We start from the raw sequence: 21,251 nt of genomic DNA on the forward strand, positions 1-21,251 counted from the left end.
GGAATACTCAGTGAAGAAAAAGAGGCTTAGGGACAAATTTGTACATTTATACAATCTTTAGCTTTTGATGTTGTTCAATTATAATTTTTTTTTCTGCTCTCGATTGTTCTCAGACAATTACTTTGGCTTTGTTTGAGTGCTAAAGCATAGAAAATGTTCAAGCTTTTATGAAAAAAAAACATGCTGAGTTCTGTATGCTACCAAATTGCCTTACTAATCCATAACCAGTGGTCATTCAGGCCCCTCTGCATTTCTTCCTTCTTTTTTTTTTTTGTTATTTATTTTTTTTTGATGGCAAATAAATTATTTTGAAAGTGAGTGGTTTTTGATTTGATTTGTTTTTGCTTTGTTTTATTTTGTGTTAGTTTTGCAAATGAATGACAGCATGACAACACTGAAATACCATGGGTTTTTTCCTGTAGAAATGTTTTATAATTTAAAAATTAATACATTTAACATTAACTCTTGAAAGTCTTTGATGCACTTAAAGGGACAGTCCACCAAAAAATGTACATTCTCATCATTGTTTCACTCTCATGTCATTCCAAACTCTTCAAATTCATCTATATGTAAATGCAGGGATGTCAATCTCCAAAATCCCAAAAAAGTGGTATAAACGCCTCTTTTGAAGCTATTCAATAGCTTTTTCAGTCGTTTTCGGAGCTTGCCAGCTCTTATTCAAATTATACCTCAAGTCTAACACATTGAAAAGATAAATACATTATTCAAAGTTAGTGGTTGACAGATATGTCACCAAGTCTGATGTATCAGCCAATATTTAGTAAAAATATTTGGCATATTTGGTAAAAGCTGGGACGTTTATTTTGACAGAGCCAATTAAAGATTTCAAGGGTACATGAATTTAAAAAAAAAAAAATAATAATGTGCATATATGAATTTAGAACTGCAATATTCTATACAAAAATTAAGAACTGTCCGTTTTGATTTTATTGTTACTTTAAATTGTGTTATGTGATCTATATCAGGCGACCTATTCATAATTTCCCTTCATCTTCCACAGCAGTCAGGTTTGGAATGGCAAGAGAGTTAGTAAACAATGATTTCTCATTTTTTTCACATTCACTTTTGGATGAACTAATCCTTTGAGAAAAAAGCAGAACTGGAAAAAACCTGGATTCTGTCTGATGAATGTAAAGGGCATTATTGGTTAAACCACTCGCCAATACATTTATTGTAAAAGTTCTCAGTAGAGTAGTGTCGCCAACAACTGGCAACAGCTGAAATTTTTAGGAAAATAATGATAACAGGACTGTGCTCACACTGTTTTATGTACAGCAGTGAGATGAGAGCAGTGGGAAGTGACTATGATTGTCTATGGCATGATTATTTGCCCATCACAGCGCATCTACGAAGGCAGGGTCCAAAATGAACATCCAGAAAGAGCCAAAAGTGAGTCATATTTGGCTTTACACTTGGCGAGTAAACAAAACTCACAGTTGGTTTGTAGCAGAACTGCAACAATTTAAAACACAATGCAAGAATAATGGCGTTTTTATCTCAAGTGCAAATCAAAGCAACACAATCACTGTTGCTTGTCTTCCAACAACAATTTTCCCAGTGGAAAATTAACTTCCAGCATGCATGAGTGGCATGGGGAATACTGTTACTTGTTTTTTAGTCCCTGGAGAATGAAGCAAAGCAAAAGGTTCCTCAATTAGAGTTCATAATACTTGTGACGAACTGACTGAGAGTGGCGTTGTTAAGGCACACAGAACAATTAAATGGCAATTAAAGACATCAGTGTTTAAGATAAAGGACTTTAGAAAGGGAAAGTGAGGTGGAGTGTAAAGGTTACCAGGGCGTGAAGTTTCTCCTCCAGGTCTTGATTAGCTCTCTGAGACGCCGTGTAGCTGTTCTGCAGTCTGCGGGGGGGGGGACAAAACAAATATTTGTCACAGTCAGGGTATAAAGCTATATCCAGATGTTATATGATATATGCTGGTGCGGTGTGGCATTGAGTTGGGCATATGGCATCAAACAACGAAGGAATCAACAGGATTTCGCTGCTGTGCTGGGAAATGCTACTGCATCCTGTCAGCTCTCTGAAGCTCACTAGAGCTCGCCACAGCTGAAGGCAGAGGTACGGCAGCTGAAGAAATATTCACTAGTTATTGCAATAATAAGACCTTATATTTCAAACACAGAGTTGTAAGAGAGTATGTCTGATGTTTAAGTCATCATTCAAATTCTCAAGCGGTCACAACGCCAACGCAGATTACAGAATAAGCCAGAACAGGAAAAGGAGAGGCACTTAAAGACATTTTCATCACAAAAAGCCATTAAGCTTATCCTAAGTGCAAGTCTTTTAAACAAAAAAAAAACTGTCATTTTTTGTTTTGCAAGAAAAATGTTGCAAATAAAAAGACGAGGCATTATTTTTCCCCCCATTTCAGTATTTCCAAGCCATATACAATATAATGGTAGCTTATCTGGCATAGAATGAATGCCAAAAAGTACATCATGTTTGTTTTACATCACAAATTTAAGATTGAGCATAACTGAATCTAACCGCCAAATACACACTATCATGTTTGTTTTACATCCAAAAAAGCAGTTCAAACAGCAATATTGTGAAATACAACAATCTAAAATAATTATTTTCTACATTAGTCATTTTTGATGCAAAGCTGAACTTTCAGCATCATTAATCCAGTCTTCACTGTCACATGAGATAATTTTAATATGCTGATTTGCTGCTTAAGAATCATTTCTTATTATTAATGTTGAAAATAGTTGTGCTAATTAAAATGTGTCTGGAAATGGTGATACATTTTTTTTAAATGCATGATAGGTCTTATTGCGAACAATGCAACCATATTAGTTCCATTTTTTACATTTTGTTTGGACATATTTAATCAAAATGCAATACCCACCTCTCAAAATCCAATCAACAACTGATAGACAGTTTCTTTTTTGATAATCTGTAACACTTATACGTCTTAACAAGGAAGTAAAGATCTGTTGCTACTAGGGCTGCCCCCTAAAAGTCGACTAACCATCAGTTGATCAAAATTTCATTAGTTGCTTAATCGCAGAGAAAAAAAAAACAATTCGGTAACACTTTAGAATAGGGAACACTTATTCACTATGAACTTCGACTTTTCACTCAATAAATTCCTATTTTGCTGCTTATTAATAGTTAATAAGGTAGTTGTTCAGTTTAGATATTGGGTAGTATTAGTGATGTAGAATAAGGTCATGTAGAATAAGGCATTAATATGTGCTTTATTACTACTAATAAATGGCTAATATTCTAGTAATATGCATGCTAATAAGCAATTAGTTAAGAGACCCCCCCAAAAAAAGTGTTACCAAAAAAAACAATAGCAAAGTCACATAGTAAGTGATGGACAGATCATTAACAGCTAGTCAATGTGGTAATTACAGTACATTGGTCGTTTCAACCTCAAATGTGTTTTATCCTCTGAAACATACAAGTAGAAGCAACATTACATGGCCACTCACTTTAATGGTAACCTTGAAAAATGTGCACTATTGAAGTGCGGAGTGTGGAAGATGAACAGTAAAGCACTCACTGCATAACAAGACAACTTAGAGGAGCCGGAGCGATCGTTCGCATTAAGCTTAAAATACCCCTGTCCTTTTTGCTCATACAGATAAGAGTAATAAATCTTTCCAATCTGTGAAAGGTATACTTTTATTTATGTGCACTCACAATAACCACAAAACACTGTGCTTTTGTAAAATAATGAAAGCAAATAGGGTGTGCTTTCTGCCGTCTAAGTCTCTGCGAACATGAGCGCGTCAAAAAATAAATGAATTAATTAACCAAAACTCTGTGTTTGCCTTGCAGACATTAAAAATACATCTAGCCTATAGAATATATCTACTTTTAAATGAACCAATTCAAATAGAAAACATATGTTTATGTTTGTCTATAAGGTGTGTGTCCACTGTGGAGATGACAAGCCATTACTGCAGCTGAAAATACAGAAAACACTTATCAATGAATAATGATGTTAAGGCAGTCTTCTTACTGTTTTCTCAAAGCATTCATAATCATTACTGAAGGTGTGCTGTGGCAAGCTTTATGTGTGTGCTGGAGCGTTGATATGCTTTAGGCAATTAAAGGCTCATTATTATTAATTCTATGGTTTAAAACCTGTGTATATGTTTATATTTGTGTGTGTGTGTGTGTGCACCCATGGATACTATATTACTAGCTATGTGATCATGTGGGGAAGTTACTGGTTTGTTTGTACTTACTTCCTTAAGAAGGCTCGCGCCACATTCACTTCGAATTGGCTAGAGTAGTTTTGTTTTCATTTGTTACTATGGGGACTGGGCTGACCTTGATAACGGTTGTGGGGCGGACTGGGGTAGAGGGGAGGGGAGGGATAGGAAGACCATTCACTCAAATCCTACACATTGACAACTGTACTGCTGCGGATACTGTACTGATCACGTACTCCAGATGCATGATAGTTTAAACAATCACACCAGAGGGTTGAAGGGTCTCACATTTTCTAGCTGGAATGTACGCGTAGTAAATAACCCAGTCAAGAGGGGTGAAATTCTGGACCACCTAAAGTCACTGACCTCAGACATTATGTTCCTACAGGAAACCTGAAGAATGGCTCGCAAGGCAGGTTAAAGGCAAATTGGATAGGGGAAGTTTACCACTCAAACTTTTTATCCAAAGCAAGAGGTGCGGCCATTCTACTGAGAAAAGGTGTGCCCTTTTTATAGAAAAAAAACAATCACTGATAAAGAGGGCCGCTATATTATAGTGATTGGTGAAATCCATAACATTTCCCTTACTCTAGTAAATATATATGCTCCCAACATAGATAACCCCATATTCTTTTAGAAGGTTTTTTCACTGATACCAGACATCTCTCAAACACACTTGATAATAGGGGGCGATTTTAATACTGTCCTCGACACATATCTTGATAGGTCCTCCACGAAGAGACTCCCAAGGAATGCTTCTAGTGAATTTTTAAATACGTTCATTAATAACACAAATGTACTGGATATATGGAAAGCGATGAACCCTACAGGCAGGGACTATTCATTTTATTCACCTGTACATAACTCCTACAGCAGGATAGACTACTTCCTGGTGGATGTCAAACTCATACCGTCCACATTAAATGCTAAATATCACAGCATAGTGATTTCAGATCACAGCCCACTCACCTTTTCGGTGTGTTTAGATCATGTAGATAAGCCACACGCTTCTTGGAAACTGAACTCGCATCTACTCACTGAAACTAAATTTTGTGAATACTTAAAAGACCAGATTTCTTTATACTTTGAAATAAACGACAACCCTGATACCTCTCCCTCCATCCTCTGGGAAGCATTCAGGGCTTATATAAGAGGCTGTATCATCTTGTTTGAAGCTTCAAGGCGAAAAGTAAATAAGACTAAATTAAAAGAATTAGAAGATCAAATTAAATTACTTGACACAGAAAAAGCACACTCCCCCTCTATTATATTGCACAGGAAAAAAGCAACACTTAAGTATGAATAAAACAAAATTATCTCTGCAAAACGAAGTAAAGCATTCCTCTATACTAGGCAAAAATATTTTGAATTCGGTGACAAACCACACAAACTACTAGCTAGACAACTTAGAAAAATGGAAACGACAGAACAATACACAAGATAAAAGCCCACAATAAAACAATACTTAGTAAGCCTAAGGATATCAATGACAGGTTTCTTGAATTTTATACTGATTTGTATACCTCAAAGACCACTTCAAACTCTGTAACTATTAATGCATTTTTAGATAAATGTGAACTTCCCAGACGGAGCGAGGAAGATTGTGATTCCTTGAACTCCGACCTCACAATTGCAGAGGTTCGGAGCACTATTGCCTCCTTAAAGAGTAATAAGACAGCCGGTCCTGATGGACTTCCAGGGGAATTATACAAAACATTCAGTGAGAATCTATCCCCGTACCTGTTGAAATTATATGAACATGCCCAGATACAGGGTAATTTACCCCCCACCTTAACTGAGACTGTGATCACATTAATTCACAAAAAAGGGAAGGACTCACAGGAAGTAGGCGCTTATTGTCCTAACTCCCTCCTTAATGTCGATGGGAAATTATTTGCCAAGATATTAGCTAACACGCTGAATCCTCTATTGGGAAAGCTAGTTCATATGGACCAGACGGGTTTCATTCCAAATAGGAGAGCTACTTTTAATCTTAGATGTCTTTTCAATATTATATATACAAAGAGAGATCAACCCTCTGATCTTGTCATACTTGCACTTGACGCAGAGAAGGCATTTGACCAGATTGAGTGGTGTTACTTATTTGAAGTTCTTAATAGGTTCAATTTCAGAAATAAGATCCTGTCACTAATCAAACTCATTTACAAGAATCCTACGGCTCAAATCCTAACAAACCGGACGATATCCTCCACGTTTAGCTTACATAGAGGGACAAGGCAGGGGTATACACTATCCCCTTTAATTTTTGCGTTAGCTATCGAACCTCTAGCCCAATGTATTAGAATGGAACCCCAGATTTATGGATACTCCACCAAAGACAAAAATAATAAGATATCATTATACTCGGATGACATCCTTTTATATATAACGAGGCCTTAAATTACCATCCCTAATCTTCTCGACAAAATCAACCTATTTGGGACCTTTTCGGGTTATCGGATCAATTGGTCTAAAAGCGTTTTAATGCCGGTCCAAATGAGTGACTTAACACACCTAGATCACTTTCCATTTACAGTCTCTCCAGAGAAATGTACCTATTTGGGGATAGAAGTGACAAAGCAGTACTCATCTCTATTCCAGGCAAACTGTCCCCCTCTAATATCATTCTGGGACACGCTCCCAATTTCCTTAATTGGGAGAATTAATGCTATAAAGATGATTTTCCTCCCGCAATTGCTATACCTATTTCAAAACATCCCAATGTTTCTAAAAAAAAAACTTTTTTAAAAACTTAGATTCTTTAATAGTTCCTTTTCTGTGGGGACACAAGGTTCACAGAATAGGTAAAAAACATCTCTGTAGGCCAAAGCCAGAGGGGGGATTGGCACTCCCAGACTTTTTGCTATATTACTAGGCCTCAGCAATTAAGATGTTTACCTTTTGGTTGGACACATCAATACCAATGTCTGATTGGCTAATGCTGGAGCGGGAAGACTGCCACCCGTATTCTATGGCAGTGGTCCTACTAGCTCCGGCCGCGGTTAATAAGTCCCTGTATAATAACAATCCCATCATTCATAACGTGATCTGTACCTGGAAAGACCACCTTTAATCTTAAACCAATCTCTCTTCTGTTACCCATCACTAGAAATCCCACATTTGCCCCCTCCAGTCTGGAATGGATGGAGCCTTTTCTACATGGAGTGAGAGGGGTGTCCAATATATTGGTGATTTATACGTGGGAGGCATCTTTGCTTCATTCACGCAACTACAGAGGAAGTATGAACTGGGGAAAAATAATTTATTTCGTTACCTGCAAGTTAGGGACTACGTTCGGAAATACTTAAGAGAATTTAAGACTGAAACACAATCTAAAATAGACGACTGTCTGAAATTGTCTCCTAAAGAAAGTAAACTGATATCCCATGTCTATAACAATCTCTTACTATAAGCTCCCCGTCGACTGAAAATTATAAAAGAAAGTGGGAAGAGGAATTTGGTGAATCTATTTCAGATGATTTATGGAAAACATATGTCTTGAAAACATACATAATTGTTCAGATAACGCAAGACATTGTCTTGTCCAATTTAAAATTATACATAGGCTTCATTATTCAAAAGAGAAACTACATAACATATACCCAGAACTGTCACCCATGTGTGATAAATGCCACTCTTCCGTAGCAACACTTCTCCATAGTTTTGCTCTATGCCCAAGGGTTCAATTGTTCTGGATTGATATATGCAACATTATGTCTGAGGTCATAAATACTTCAATCGAACCTGAGCCCCAGTTTATCATTCTTGGAATATTGGAGACCTTCAGAAAACAGTGTGGCACAACAGCGTTTTCTCTCTTATTGCTTCATAATAGCAAAGAGATTAATCCTCATCTTATGGAAGAGTGCAACTGTACCTACCTCTAAGATGTGGTTAGAGGATTTAACTAACACACTTATATACAGTGCAACAGTCCGCATCCTAGCACACGATATATAACAATGTTAATGGTTTTAGAGTGAAGGTCTCTACGAGGAAGGGTGGAGATAAATGGGAAGGGGTTAGACGGGCGGATAGGGGGTTGGGATATTCTGGGGGATCGTGGTCAGTCTGGTGGTGTTATTTTTTCTTTTCTTTTTTTTGCGTGTGTTGTTCTTACTTGTCTTGTTTTGCCTTTTTAATGTTGTACCACTTTAAGTTTTAAGTTACCTTTAAGTTAACCACTTTTATTTTTTTGTATTTTTTTATTTATTTATTTTAAATTAGTTATAACAAAGGCTCTCAGAATGTACAAGTGAATTGTATGTCAAATCATATGCTTTAATAAAAAGACGTTTGATAATTAATTAATTGGTTTATTAATATAAACGTGCAATTAGTCGACTAACTACTAAAAATGAACAACTATTAGTCGACCAGAAAAATCTTTAGTCAAGGGCAGCCCTAGTTGCTACTTCCTTTTGTCAGCAACTTTAACGAAACTAATGCAGAGAACAGAAAGCAGTACTGTGCCCAAAATTGCCCTAAAGTGTCCATCACATGTGCATGTCCATGAAAATGTGTTAATCAGAGTATTTTGCCTACTATTTTATGAACGTTATTTATGAAGACTTACTGCCATTTTACATTGAACTTTTTGGATATTTTATAGTACATAAGTCTACATTTATGAGAAAACAAAAATGGATAGTTCACACAAAATGAGAAACATCTCATCAGTTTCTGCAAGCTATCCTGGCTGGCTCTTTTCCATATAACTGAAGTGAATATGCATTATGATACCTTTATGCTGCTACTTTTGTCATTTTGCAGCTTGATAGATCCAACGTTTCTCATTATATGGAAAACAGCAGCCAGAATATCCTCCAAAAAAAATTCCTTTTGTGCTTCAAGGAAGAGAGAAAGCCATTAGGGATTGGAACAATTTCTTTAATAATTTAGACAGTAATTAATATGTTTAATATTTATTTAATATTAATAATTTAACAACAGTTTTTCAGAGGTTAAGGAGTATTAAAGACCAAACAAATCTAAGAAATAAGGCGTGGGCTACATGAGTTGATGCTGATACCTTTTGATTTTTGATCTTTATTGAATCAACATTGAATTCATGAAATGAGATTCAGCACAAGGAGCCACGGCTTCCGTTCATAAAACCTTTAAAAGGAAACATCGTTTCAAACACACAATTTGTGCTTACAAAGACCATCTGGCCTGCATGCCACATTATCTCCAACTTCTGCTTTTCAGTTTACAGCGCAAACCTCAATCTCAGTCACTCTTTCCCTCTCATGGATCAATACTGTTCCGCTGCCTGGCAGATCATAAGGGACTTTCACTGTCTGGCTTCATAACAATTAGAATTTAATCAATTCATATTAGCAAGCGGAGGTGATTTGTGCCGAGCCCAGTCATAAACTCTAGCAGCAGTTCATATCGGCAGACGGCCGGTGCTGATGGAATGCAATAATTACTGCTGCTTGATGACCGCTCTGAATCACAGAGGAGGGGAAGGTCCAATTGAACAGCCTCAGAAGCAAAATAAATTCAATAAAAAAGCACCACATAAACAGGTAATTAAGTAAACAAACAAACATCTATAACAATACCTCTCATTCAAGGGGTCCCAGAACCCAGAGCACCTGGTGCAAATCACCACAGTGCATGTGCCAATGTTACGGCGTTAGATCAGAGATGGCATTCAAACGCCTACGCTGCAGAATCACTAACCAATTACAATCCAATTAGGCTATTATCTGTGGAGAGCTGGCATGCAGGTTTAGGATGTGGCAGGCGGGGAAATGGAGCAGCAAATGTGAGCACCACACTTTTTTGATGGAAGGAACGCTGGGTAATTCAATCTCTCTGCTGTCTGAAAGCATATAAGCCGGAGATGCATCCTGATTGGAGATAAAGTGGCATGATTGCAGCCAAATTACACACCGACTCAATCACAAAGCGCTGCACTCAGACCATCAGGGGCATATCAGGCCGATATGAGTCCGCGATTAAATCATCAGAATCTGCACTCGGATCTGCTGATCTAAAGCTGAACTTTTAACATTGTTTCAGAAGAAAGTGTGAAGTGACGTTTACAGTAATTTATTGTCCATCTTGAAAGCCAAAATCCTGCATAAAAATGAACCTACACTTTATATGTAATGGAATTTTGGACCAATGAGATTTCATTAGGGGCGGAGCCACTCAGCGTATTGACAAAATTTAAAGGGCGCCTATTATGCCCCTTTTTACAAGATGTAATATTGGTCTTGAGTGTCCCCAGAATGTGTCTGTGAAGTTTCAGCCCAAAATACCCAACAGATCCTTTATTATAACAGCTGGAAAATGTCATTTTTGGGGTGTGTCTAAAAAAGAGCTGTTTTGGAGTGTATAGCTTTAAATGCAAATGAGCTGGATATTCCCGCCCCATCTCCAGGGGCATTGTGTATATGTCTCTCTGCATTGCATACTGCAATAAACAGCTGGTAGAAGCAACATAACAGAGCAAGAGAACCAGTGTTTAGCTGTACATATGGAAGCCAAATGCACTGAAAGTGGGACGAAACAGCGCAATGAAGAGCTTGCGTTGTGCTGACCTATCACCGGTGAACAATAACTGACCGAGCCACGCGACCGCGCTCCCGAATGAATCTCATGCTACGAACGGTGCAAACTAATCTCACAAGCGTGGCAATGATCAGTTAAAAACTACTTAATGTACGCATGTGTACTTAATGTATGATGTTGCAGCTGCTCAAGTGTGAAGAAAACGGAGGGCAGTGTACAACTTGCTGGAAACTATAGCAATGCAGGACTGTCAATCAACCCCCGTGCCGTGGCCCTATGCAATGTGATGTCACACTGCATGAGAATCAAAACGGCAGGCCTAGTGAGACTGACTTGGTTTAATGGGGATTTAAAAATGAGGAGTGGGTGGATTTTTATCATTGTAGGGTGGTTGTGTTCACACACTGCCAACACACATTTATGTCCAAACACCATGTATAAGTGGATTTTGCATAATAGGTGCCCTTTAAATGGCAAAAGTGCCTGTTTAATTTTCCCTTTAAACAGGCAAAAATGCCTGTTCATACCAATAAGTATGTTTACTGCACAAATTAAGTGAGATAAACGTTTTAATTTGAATGAACAAACATTTGCATGCTATTAATGCAGTTTTAAGTAATTAATGTATTTGGTAACACTATTTTAGGGTCTCGTAACTAGTTGCTTATTAGCATGCATATGACTAGAATATTAGCCATTTATTAGTACTAATTAAGCACATATTAATGCCTAATTTTACATGACCTTATTCTACATCCCTAATCCTACCCAGTACCTTAACAACTACCTTACTAACTATTAATAAGCAGTAAATTAGGAATTTATTGAGGGAAAAGTCGTAGTTAATAGTGAATAAGTGTTCCCTATTCTAAAGTGTTACATATGCATATATCTATTTTATTTTATTTATTTTACAGAGAGGTGTTTAAACTTTTTTCCCCAATCACACCATGAAGAAAACTAGTTGACCAATAAGAGTCGCTCTTTTGATCACATGTTTGGAGCTGCTGCAGTTTTAGTGCCACTCATGAACAGACCTGGCTCTCTCTCTGTATTGCATTTTTTGTTGTTTGATAAACATAAAAAAAAAATAAAAAAACGAAAGGCTGTTTGAAAACATGTTAATGTTGTTTGACTTTCTTCTCCATGACAAACTGGTGCCAGAAATGGAAAGTTGCACATTGCGAACCTTGTATTTGAGTGGGGTGTGTGCTTTTATTACACACATAATTGAAGGCAATTTTGAAAAATATTAGTCGAATCAAATACAGAGTATTTCTCTTTTTCACACTAGTCTGAATAAACAAATTGCATTCAAATATCGGACCGAATTTTTGTACCTTAAAGATTAAATGTTCCTGGTCTTATTGTGCATTATCAGTGCACAATATTCCAAAGAAAAAAGTTTGTCTACACAATCTTTCATCAAAATCTATGCATGTCATTGACATGCAGTCGCCTTGGCCTTTGTTCACACAAAAAAACAACCTGTCTGCATGTCAGAGGCAAGTTACACAGACGAACTGGCCATTACCGTGCCACTAAACCCTTACATAAATAGCACAGCGAGCTCATGCTCATTAAAATCAGCCACAATCTCATGCTGCTGCTCTCCTCCCTTACCTGTAATGAAAGTAACACATTACAGCCACTTAAGGCTCTCAAATGCAGTTCTTAATTAGCCTGAAAAAACACATGGCTTTTGTCAAACAATAGAGCTGCTTGATTGCCTGTTAAACATTTTTTATTTATTTATTGAAGACTAGGCTGTCATGCACTTTGTTTTTTTTGTTTTTTACGGCACAACAGAACAACATTTGTTGAGTCAATTTAATTAAAACTGTAGTAGTAATTCAAACCACTTAAAAAAAATGCTTATTAGAAAAACTTGTGACTGATCCCTTAAATTATAATAAATCAATAAATAAATAAAATATGTTTCAAAGAAACACTGCTGTGGTGTATTAGATTCCGACTGAATAAGGGTTGTAAATTCTAAACTGGCTCCATTTCTATAAAATTCTGGAACCAAATGATTTTTATGATGTTTGGTTCCGTTAATTATTCTGCAGATGTCTGATGATGGACTACCATACTAAAATACTGTTTCCTGTGCCGCCACTGAAAGTCATTATGTTTCATACGAGTTATGAGAGAGAAAAAGTACTAAAAGAATCGTTAATGGAATCGTTAAGTTGAATTGGAACCATAAACGTTCCATTTTTTATTCTATTCGTTTCAGAGAACTGCGCTGCCCTTCGAAATCTCACACCACAACAAATGTATTAAATACTGACAGGAAAGGAGGTCTTCCAGATGTTTTCTATGTGGTTATTATCTAGGCAAGTTTGCAGTCCTCTCGTCTTCATCTGGACAGTGTCGGCCGGACCAGCATGCTTTGCACTGCCGATCCCGCTGTGCTTTGTAGTGCGATTAAAGTGATGGCTGCCAGCTTCATATAACTACAAAGAGCTCATTAATTTGGCTGCTTTGATCATAATCATTAAAAATGGATTGCAGGGGTATGTCTCATCTCCCTCCCTCATCTACGCCTTCAACTTCAGTAAGAAAGATGCTGCATCCACCTCTTTCCCGAATACAGCAGAAAATGCAAATGGAATTATGGAATCCATGTTATAAAAATGGAATTAACAGTATAATGTGGAATGTCATGGAATTTTGTCAAAGTTTGGATATATACATAAATACAGCAGGGCTGTAAAACAATAAAAACCCCTGATATTTAATTATTGTTTTTTTTTTAGGTCTTTGAGACTTTATTATTTTTGTGCTGCTTCATTATTTTGTATAGTCTTTTGAAGAATTCTTATAAAGTTCAAAAGAACTGTATTTGCAATTTGTAACAGACTATTTTTTGTAACACTATGAAAGTCTTTACTGTCACTTTTGATTAATTCAATGCATCCATTTTGAATAAAAATAGCTAACCTTCTGAATTTGTCTCTCATTTTCTCCAGGTCGTCTCTGGTTCGACCCAGCTCTGCTTGCATGTAATGTCGACTGGTTTCGAACTCCGTCTCCATCGCCTCCATCTTATGAGTGGTCTGGGAGAGCCGGCGACGGAGGTCTTCATTTTGCTGCTGCAGGATCCTGCAAAGCAAGTGAGAGCAATGAAAGATATGAAAAATGCATCGCTGACATGAGAAACAGTTTATCAAATTGAGTTCACACCACTGTAGAGGTAAAGGGCAACAATCCACAGCATTCTCATGTGTTTCAATTTTCATTTTACTACACTAGCATAAAAGACTCTTTAATATGAATACTGAAGACATGCCATGCCTGGGAAAGCATTTATGCATACAGCGTTGATGTGCATCTGTGCAAGCTCACATTTCACCTCAACACATATAGTATTCTTTTAATAGATCTCTTTGACATCTTTGGTATCATTTTACAGCTCATATTCTGAACAGAAATGCAATAAAGAAATAGTTCTGATACAGCTATTATTTTTTATATGCATCAAAGAAAAGACTGTTATGCTGTCTCTCCCACATCATGAGCATCTCATTAGTGTGCATACTTAGATTTATAAAAAGTGTTTGCACTGCACCAGGTTTGACATCAGTGAAGCCAAACGGCAGTAATGTGGCATGCGCCAGATCGTTTGCGTCATGCATGATTCATATGGGCTACTTTAATGACAACTTTAGGTTAATGACCTTTACGTTAAATCCTATTTCCAATTAAACAAAATTGTGTTCTGCTAGACAACATGTTATATATTAACAGCAACTTTAATGGAGTAGGATTAATTTATATGAGCCAGATAAATAATACGTCATGTTAAGAGTTTTCATTCAAAACATCAGTAATTTAATATATACAATATCTATACAAATAATAATAATAATAATAATTATATATATATATATATATATATATATATATATATATATAGTGTGTGTGTGTGTGGGAGAGAGATATGGTTGTGCTGCTCTATTTCTATGAGGAAATTCTGAATTTTTCATGAATTGATTCTTTTAATGAATGGGAAGTTAATAAAATAAAATAAAATTAAAACAAACTTTTACATTTTAATGAACCTATTAGGAATGCACCAATACAAATGTATTCTAAATGCCAGTCCTGGAGTTGATACGATGCCTGATTTTATAAGGTATTCTATTATGGACGCTATTATTTCAATACACATAGATTTTTGCTGATTTTGTCTATGTACTTATGATGTATCATATTTATATTATTTCATAAATAACAATGTGGCTACATGCATATGGAATATTCCTCACATTAAGCCATCAAAACAAATATATTAAAAAAAAAAGGAGGGTGTGTTATATATTTTATATACATTTAAAAAATATAATTAACAAAAATAATGCAATTTCATGGCCTATACAACATATTTCTGTCTGATAAATGTTCTTTACTCTCAGACCAAAAGTTAACTGGGACTACTGTATACTTTCTGTAATTTTGTAATCTTTACAATCATGCCAATAAAGCATTGTGGATTAAGAAAGAACAAAAATACAAAACTAAGAGGCTGGCCAGTAAACAAAACACCCTATAGACTCTATTATAGGAATGGAGGTGCACCTCAGCAATGTGAGCTTTCACAGTCTACATCCAAGACACGGGGAGAAGGTGTCAAACACATAATGATGCCTCAGCCTACACCCCGGCCAAGACTCCTGAAAGCTGCCAATTACTCCAAAGAAAACCACATCCACAATACTTTCCAGCAACCTAAAGGTAATGAAATGGGGACTGGGGAGGCTGAAGCATGGTTTCCAAACCTGATGCACAAACAATTACATGTGTGCAAAACACTGAACAGTTCTGAGCCCCATGATTAAAAGGCTCTCTGCAGTACAACATTAGGCTAAATGTTGTGCCTACTGAGAGCAAGTTAAGTGTTAGTCATGCAGGTGTGTGAATGTGTGATCAGAAGCAGCGTGTCTCTGTGTGTGTGTGGAGAGCAGCTGGCTCTGTGCTGAGCTGAATGGGCAGCTGCAGTGACACTGAACACATCTGCTGGGTACCAGCAGTCACACTTTGCCATCTCATCCCTAAACCCACACAAACGCCACGTTTACGCTTTTCATTTGGTATGGTTATCATTACGCATACTGTGTGTTTGGGAAATACTGTGTATCTTTTTTTCCCACAGTTGCGTATTAATTGTTAAATATAAGGTATATACTGCAAGTTTCCCACACTTCTTAACCAATGAATTTCTTTGTTTTTCTAAACATTCTTGATTACTTGAAAATATTTTATTTCCATTTATGTCAAGCATCAATCTTTTGGATAAATAGATTTGAATGGCAAAGGGAAACTATACAGTGCTGACTGTCTTGTTTACCTCACAGGATCAATAATTTAGTAATTTAGAGTAATATTTAAACTAATCTGTACAATTTCTCACATTTTCCTTAGCTGATATAATTCTACTAGTGCTGTCAAAAGATTAATCTTGATTAATCACATACAAAATAAATGTTTTTCTTTGCATAATATATGTGTGTGTTCTGTGTATATTTATTATGTATATAAAAATACTTACACATACAGTATATATTTTGAAAATATTTATGTCTATATATTCATTTAATTTATATTATAAATAATATATATATACATTAGCTGATTCAGAAGCGCCAGATTGTCGTAGCAAAGTCAGAATTACCTCCTCTCCTAGTTTCACGAAACGGTCGTCCATAAAATGCGTTGCTGTTCTGTTGTAAGTAATCTTAAAAATTCCTAAATGCATCTACTTTCGGAAGGCCAAATAAAGTGCTTTTGCTTTCGCCTAGATACACAGAGCATCTCCCTGACATGGCTGCATCAACACCAACTGCGGTTACTGAAACCACGCCTTCTTTCTGAGCATTTGGTTAGCATTACGCAAATATTTCCACATAGTGACGTAGAGATGTGGGGGTGTGTTTGAATGAGCCATTTTAGGGGAGCGTGGCAGAGTCTTAACTTTGATAAAGATTGAACTTTTTTGGTTATGCTTTTGAGTGGAGATGTGACACGCTACCAAGATGGCGACGGCCCGCTCTGCATACTTGGAAGAACGAACTCGGAAGGATGCGAGAACACACCCTTATATGAGTATTGAGATGTGCTGCGTTCTTGCTTAACTGACCGCATAATCAGAGCAGAAGCAGCGGCAAATAAACCATAAATATAACATAACATTACAAACAAATGTCTTAACTTATTCAAACATTTCAAACTATTATAGATAACATTTACATACCGTATAATTGTATATCGTTTTATTTTATAGCGTTATATGTTTAACTATGACTATGTTAAGTTTATGTTTTTTTTTAATATGCCAGTAAAAATACTGCAGACTTTCTCCGGGTCTTATAAGTTTTATTAAAAATAAGTAAAAAAAAAAAAATGGTAAAATGTTTACTTTCAAGAGCCGTCAAGCATTTGCGAGAGCGAGATTAAAGCTTGCAGGCTTCCGTACACCGGCCGCGCGCGCAGCGTCTTCTGTGATTTTTGAAGGTTTGTTTATATCGGGTGTGCACTCGATGCATCCTCGATATCAAGAACACATCCGGGCACTTCCATGCGTCCTCTGTACTTGCGTTCTTGAGGATTGGAATTGAACTTCGACGGTTAATGATGACGTATAGCGAGAACACAAGGACGCAAGATCGCTAAAGAACGCATATTGAGAAACAGCCAATATCTCTTTGGATTTTAGACTTTAGTCTTTGCAACTTTACAGATCTTCTTCATGCACCAAGAGCTTGTAACACTCAAAAGAGAAAGAAAAAATTGAAATCGCATCATATGACCCCTTTAATAAATTCAATTAATTTCTTTCAGTCAGTCCCATGTATCCATTTCTGTGAACTAATTAAAATCTCTGATTCATTTGTGTCATCACTATGTCCCAGTATGTCATTTTAAAGGGGTCATCGGATGCCCATTTTCCACAAGCTGATATTATTCTTTAGGGTCTTAATGAAAAGTCTATAACATACTTCGGCTAAAAGCAGTGTAAAACACTCTTTTAATCGGTAAAGGCTCCGCTAAAGGCAACTGCTAATAAGTTCATGCCTGTGTGAACTAACAGACAAACTTCTTGGCACAATACATAATTCTGTCTTTTTTACCCCAAATGCAGCAATATCCCCTGCTAACAGTGGGAACAACATCGGTAGTACGCACAATAGGTCAATATTCACTATTAACGAAACACATTTTTTCTTCCATACACACTGCCAAGACACATTTCAGTTCAAACAACATCTGATGACCCCTTTAATACATTAATACTTTTTAGAAAAAGTATATGATGCTAAAACTTCAGTTTATTAAAATCTACTGTATGGCTGTATAAAAATGACAATGATTAAATACTGTTAGTTCTTACGTTCATTTAGGGAAAAATTAAAATACAAATGATTTCAATTTCCTTGTGGTGCGGCTGATACAGAAGAGCGTACGCTGACTGCATACAGCTCAGATTTGCCAAAATGGCGCTACGCTGATGTGGAGTGACACAGAGGACACAATTTGTTGAATAAAGTCATTATTTTTGTTTTATTCGCGTGCAAAAAGTGTTGACGTCACTTCATAACGTTACGGTTGAACCACTGATGGCAGAGGGTCTATTCTGACGATGCTTTTCATACTTTCCTGGACCTTGACACTGTTATTTATTTAATTATATAATTAAAAAAATGAAGCTTCTACGGGTCTGGAACGACATGTGGGTAAGGGATTAATGGCAAAATTTTCATTTTGGGGTAGAGTATTCCTTCAAGAGCCGTGCTTGCATAGTATCCTCTTCACCAATATTCTCTGCGTCTCATTTGGGCTCAAATTGATAAGCAATATTGACGACGCCATTGTTTACAATAAAAGCGGAGCACATGCCGCTGAGGTGAGGGGCGGGACGTTTCTGGACTGCACAAGGCAGTTTAGCGAATCACAACACACTGTGCCAGCTAACCTATCTGAGCCCCTTGTGTATTTCTGAGGGAGGGGCTTCATAAAACCAGGAACTCATCAGAGCGTTCAAAGCAGAAGGGACAGAGCAGTGTAGAATAAAGGTAAATTATGTGAAAAATAATGTGTTTTTTAAAAAAAACGAAGCATTACCAAGTTAGACTGTACCCCATATACACAATCAAGCTTACAAAAAAAAAAGAAAAAAAAGTCAACCACCCCTTTAATTTTTTAATTCAGATTTTGGCATTTTTTACTTTGACATTAACCTACTTGATGTATTATTATGTTTCTATATCAAAATATCTAAGACATGAAATAATGTCAAATGGAAAAAAGAAATAGCAAAATACAATTTAATATAATTAATTTAACTATTCATGCGAGCTCTTGTTTAAAAGTAATCTGGCAGCATCTTCTATCAAGTTCATTTGCTTAATTGCACAAAGAAAAGCACAAAACTTGATAGCAGTCAGTTTTTGGAAACACTGGGTCAATAAACCACATAGTTAATCACAACTTCAAGTCTTACAATTAAACCTGTTCTTATAACAATTCTATCAAGAGCTTAAAACAAAATGAAGAATCTTATCAAGGCCAGCGAAAGCCTGAGCAGCAGGGCATTTATAATTCCTAATGCCTGAAAGCACAAAAGAGTAATTAAACTGTGGTGTAAGGATGAGAGTTTAGACAAGCTTGAACATTCAGGGCAGTTTGCCACAGTCTGCACTAATATATATATATTTATAGCACACGATATTCACAAAAAATAATCAAGTTCAGTTAGCGGAAGATGGTAACTCGGGGAGAAAAACTGCTGAATAAATTGTTATTGTTTTCTTGTCGCACAAAAAGTATTCTTGTAGCTTTGTAAAATTAAGGTTGAACCCCTGATGTCACATGGATTATTTTACAGATCTCCTTCCTACGTTTCTGGACGTTGATTGTGGTAATATCCTTGCTGTCAACGGGAGGGTCAGAGAGCTCTCAGATTCCATCAAAAATATCTTAACTTGTGTTCTGAAGATGAACCAAAGTCTTATGGGTTTGGAACGACAATTTATGGCAGAATTTTAATTTTTGGGTGAACGATCCCTTTAATTTCTCAGTTTCAAGTGTTTCATTTGGGTTAATCACTGCAAGATATTATTCATTAATGTGGCGTCTTTCATTTTCATGCGAAAAGAAATAAAGGTGTTATATTGCAAATGCTGAAAGCTGATGAAATGGTTTAATGTATCTGAAGAGGAAAAAGGAAACACAACAAGTGGTGGCAAAAAAGAGGCCCCCAGTTGCAAGTCTCCGTCACTGTGTCATCAGACAGGGAGTGATAACAGACAGACTACTGGGAATCAAATTCCACACAGCAGCTCAAGTGCTACATAACAAATGAATGAGAGATTGTAACATCCAACAGCTCACAGACATCAGATCTTTCATTGACAGGCTCCTGAGATTCCTAAGAATATGTAACACCTTTTCCTTTTCTGTGCTTTTCCAGTTTCTTTCACAGTTCAGAGTGAAGCAAGCACAGAGAGCGGCACTCATACACCTGCCAACGTGACACTGCTGAAAGCAACAGCAAAGCAGAGAAACAGGAACATCAATGATTCATGCTATAGACCTAGAAGGGGGCAGGGGTTTTAAGCTATAAATACACCAATGTAACTCTTTTTAGTGGCAAATCGCCTGTTCGCAGTCACATGTTTAGAGCACAAATGGAGCAAAAGAACAAAGCAGATAACTGTAAAAAGCAAAGAAAAAAGTGAGCATGTGTCGCAGATTCCCCAAAGCACTTCTGAAGCAAAAAAATCACATGAATTATCCAGACTACTATGACTGGCTTCATTTTTTCATTATTCATCTGCCATAAAGGATGCTAAATGAAATGTGTGAGGCACACTCACGCACACATTGTGAGTTTTTGTGTGCAAAACCTAACATCTGTTTAGAAAATCCCCCACTTCATTTAATTGAGAACCATCACATACCGCTTTCAGTGAGAAAAAGGTTTCTGCAATTGTCTCACTTTACTGAATGTGCATATGTTGCTTTCAGGCAATGTAGAAAAGCGGCTTTATCTCTTTCAAGGTTAGATTCTCAACCACGAGCCAAGAAGTTAGTGTGGAATAAAGCAAACATAAAAACAGATTGTGAAAATGGAAATTAGTTAGGATGTTCAATATATTTTATAGACCTAGACAGGTCATTTCAAGGCTTATATTTTCAGTATAATGAAAACACTGCATAAGCTCTTCAACCAACAGTATTAATTCGACATACATTGATTCTACTGCATGGTGAAATGTTTAAATGTACATACATATACATGTATATACCATTCAAAGAACATTTTAAAAGAAATTAACCATTTTATTCAGCAAGGATGGATAAATTGATCAAAAGTGGCAAAGCCTTTTGGACTGTTACAAAATATTTCCATTTCAAATAAATGCAATTTGTATGAATTCTTTTTCATCAAAGAATAGAAAAATATCCATATCAACACAAGCGCTATGAATCTTGCAATTGAG

The 21,251-nt window shown here is 36.5% G+C and overlaps 1 protein-coding gene across 6 annotated transcripts in view; it reads right to left on the minus strand.

The window, feature by feature from the left end:
- Nucleotides 1-21,251, minus strand: part of tjap1 (tight junction associated protein 1 (peripheral)) — a 99,251-nt gene that overhangs the window by 14,857 nt on the left and 63,143 nt on the right. For all 6 annotated transcript variants that reach the window (XM_042736350.1, XM_042736353.1, XM_042736349.1 and 3 more), the window contains 2 exons: nucleotides 13,693-13,854; nucleotides 1,817-1,883 (listed from right to left, as the gene is read on the minus strand). In XM_042736350.1, the coding sequence (XP_042592284.1) occupies nucleotides 1,817-1,883; nucleotides 13,693-13,854 (229 nt within the window). The remainder of the gene's footprint in view (nucleotides 1-1,816; nucleotides 1,884-13,692; nucleotides 13,855-21,251) is intronic.

The sequence above is a fragment of the Cyprinus carpio genome, chromosome B13 (assembly GCF_018340385.1).
Source record: "Cyprinus carpio isolate SPL01 chromosome B13, ASM1834038v1, whole genome shotgun sequence".
NCBI lineage: Eukaryota > Metazoa > Chordata > Actinopteri > Cypriniformes > Cyprinidae > Cyprinus > Cyprinus carpio.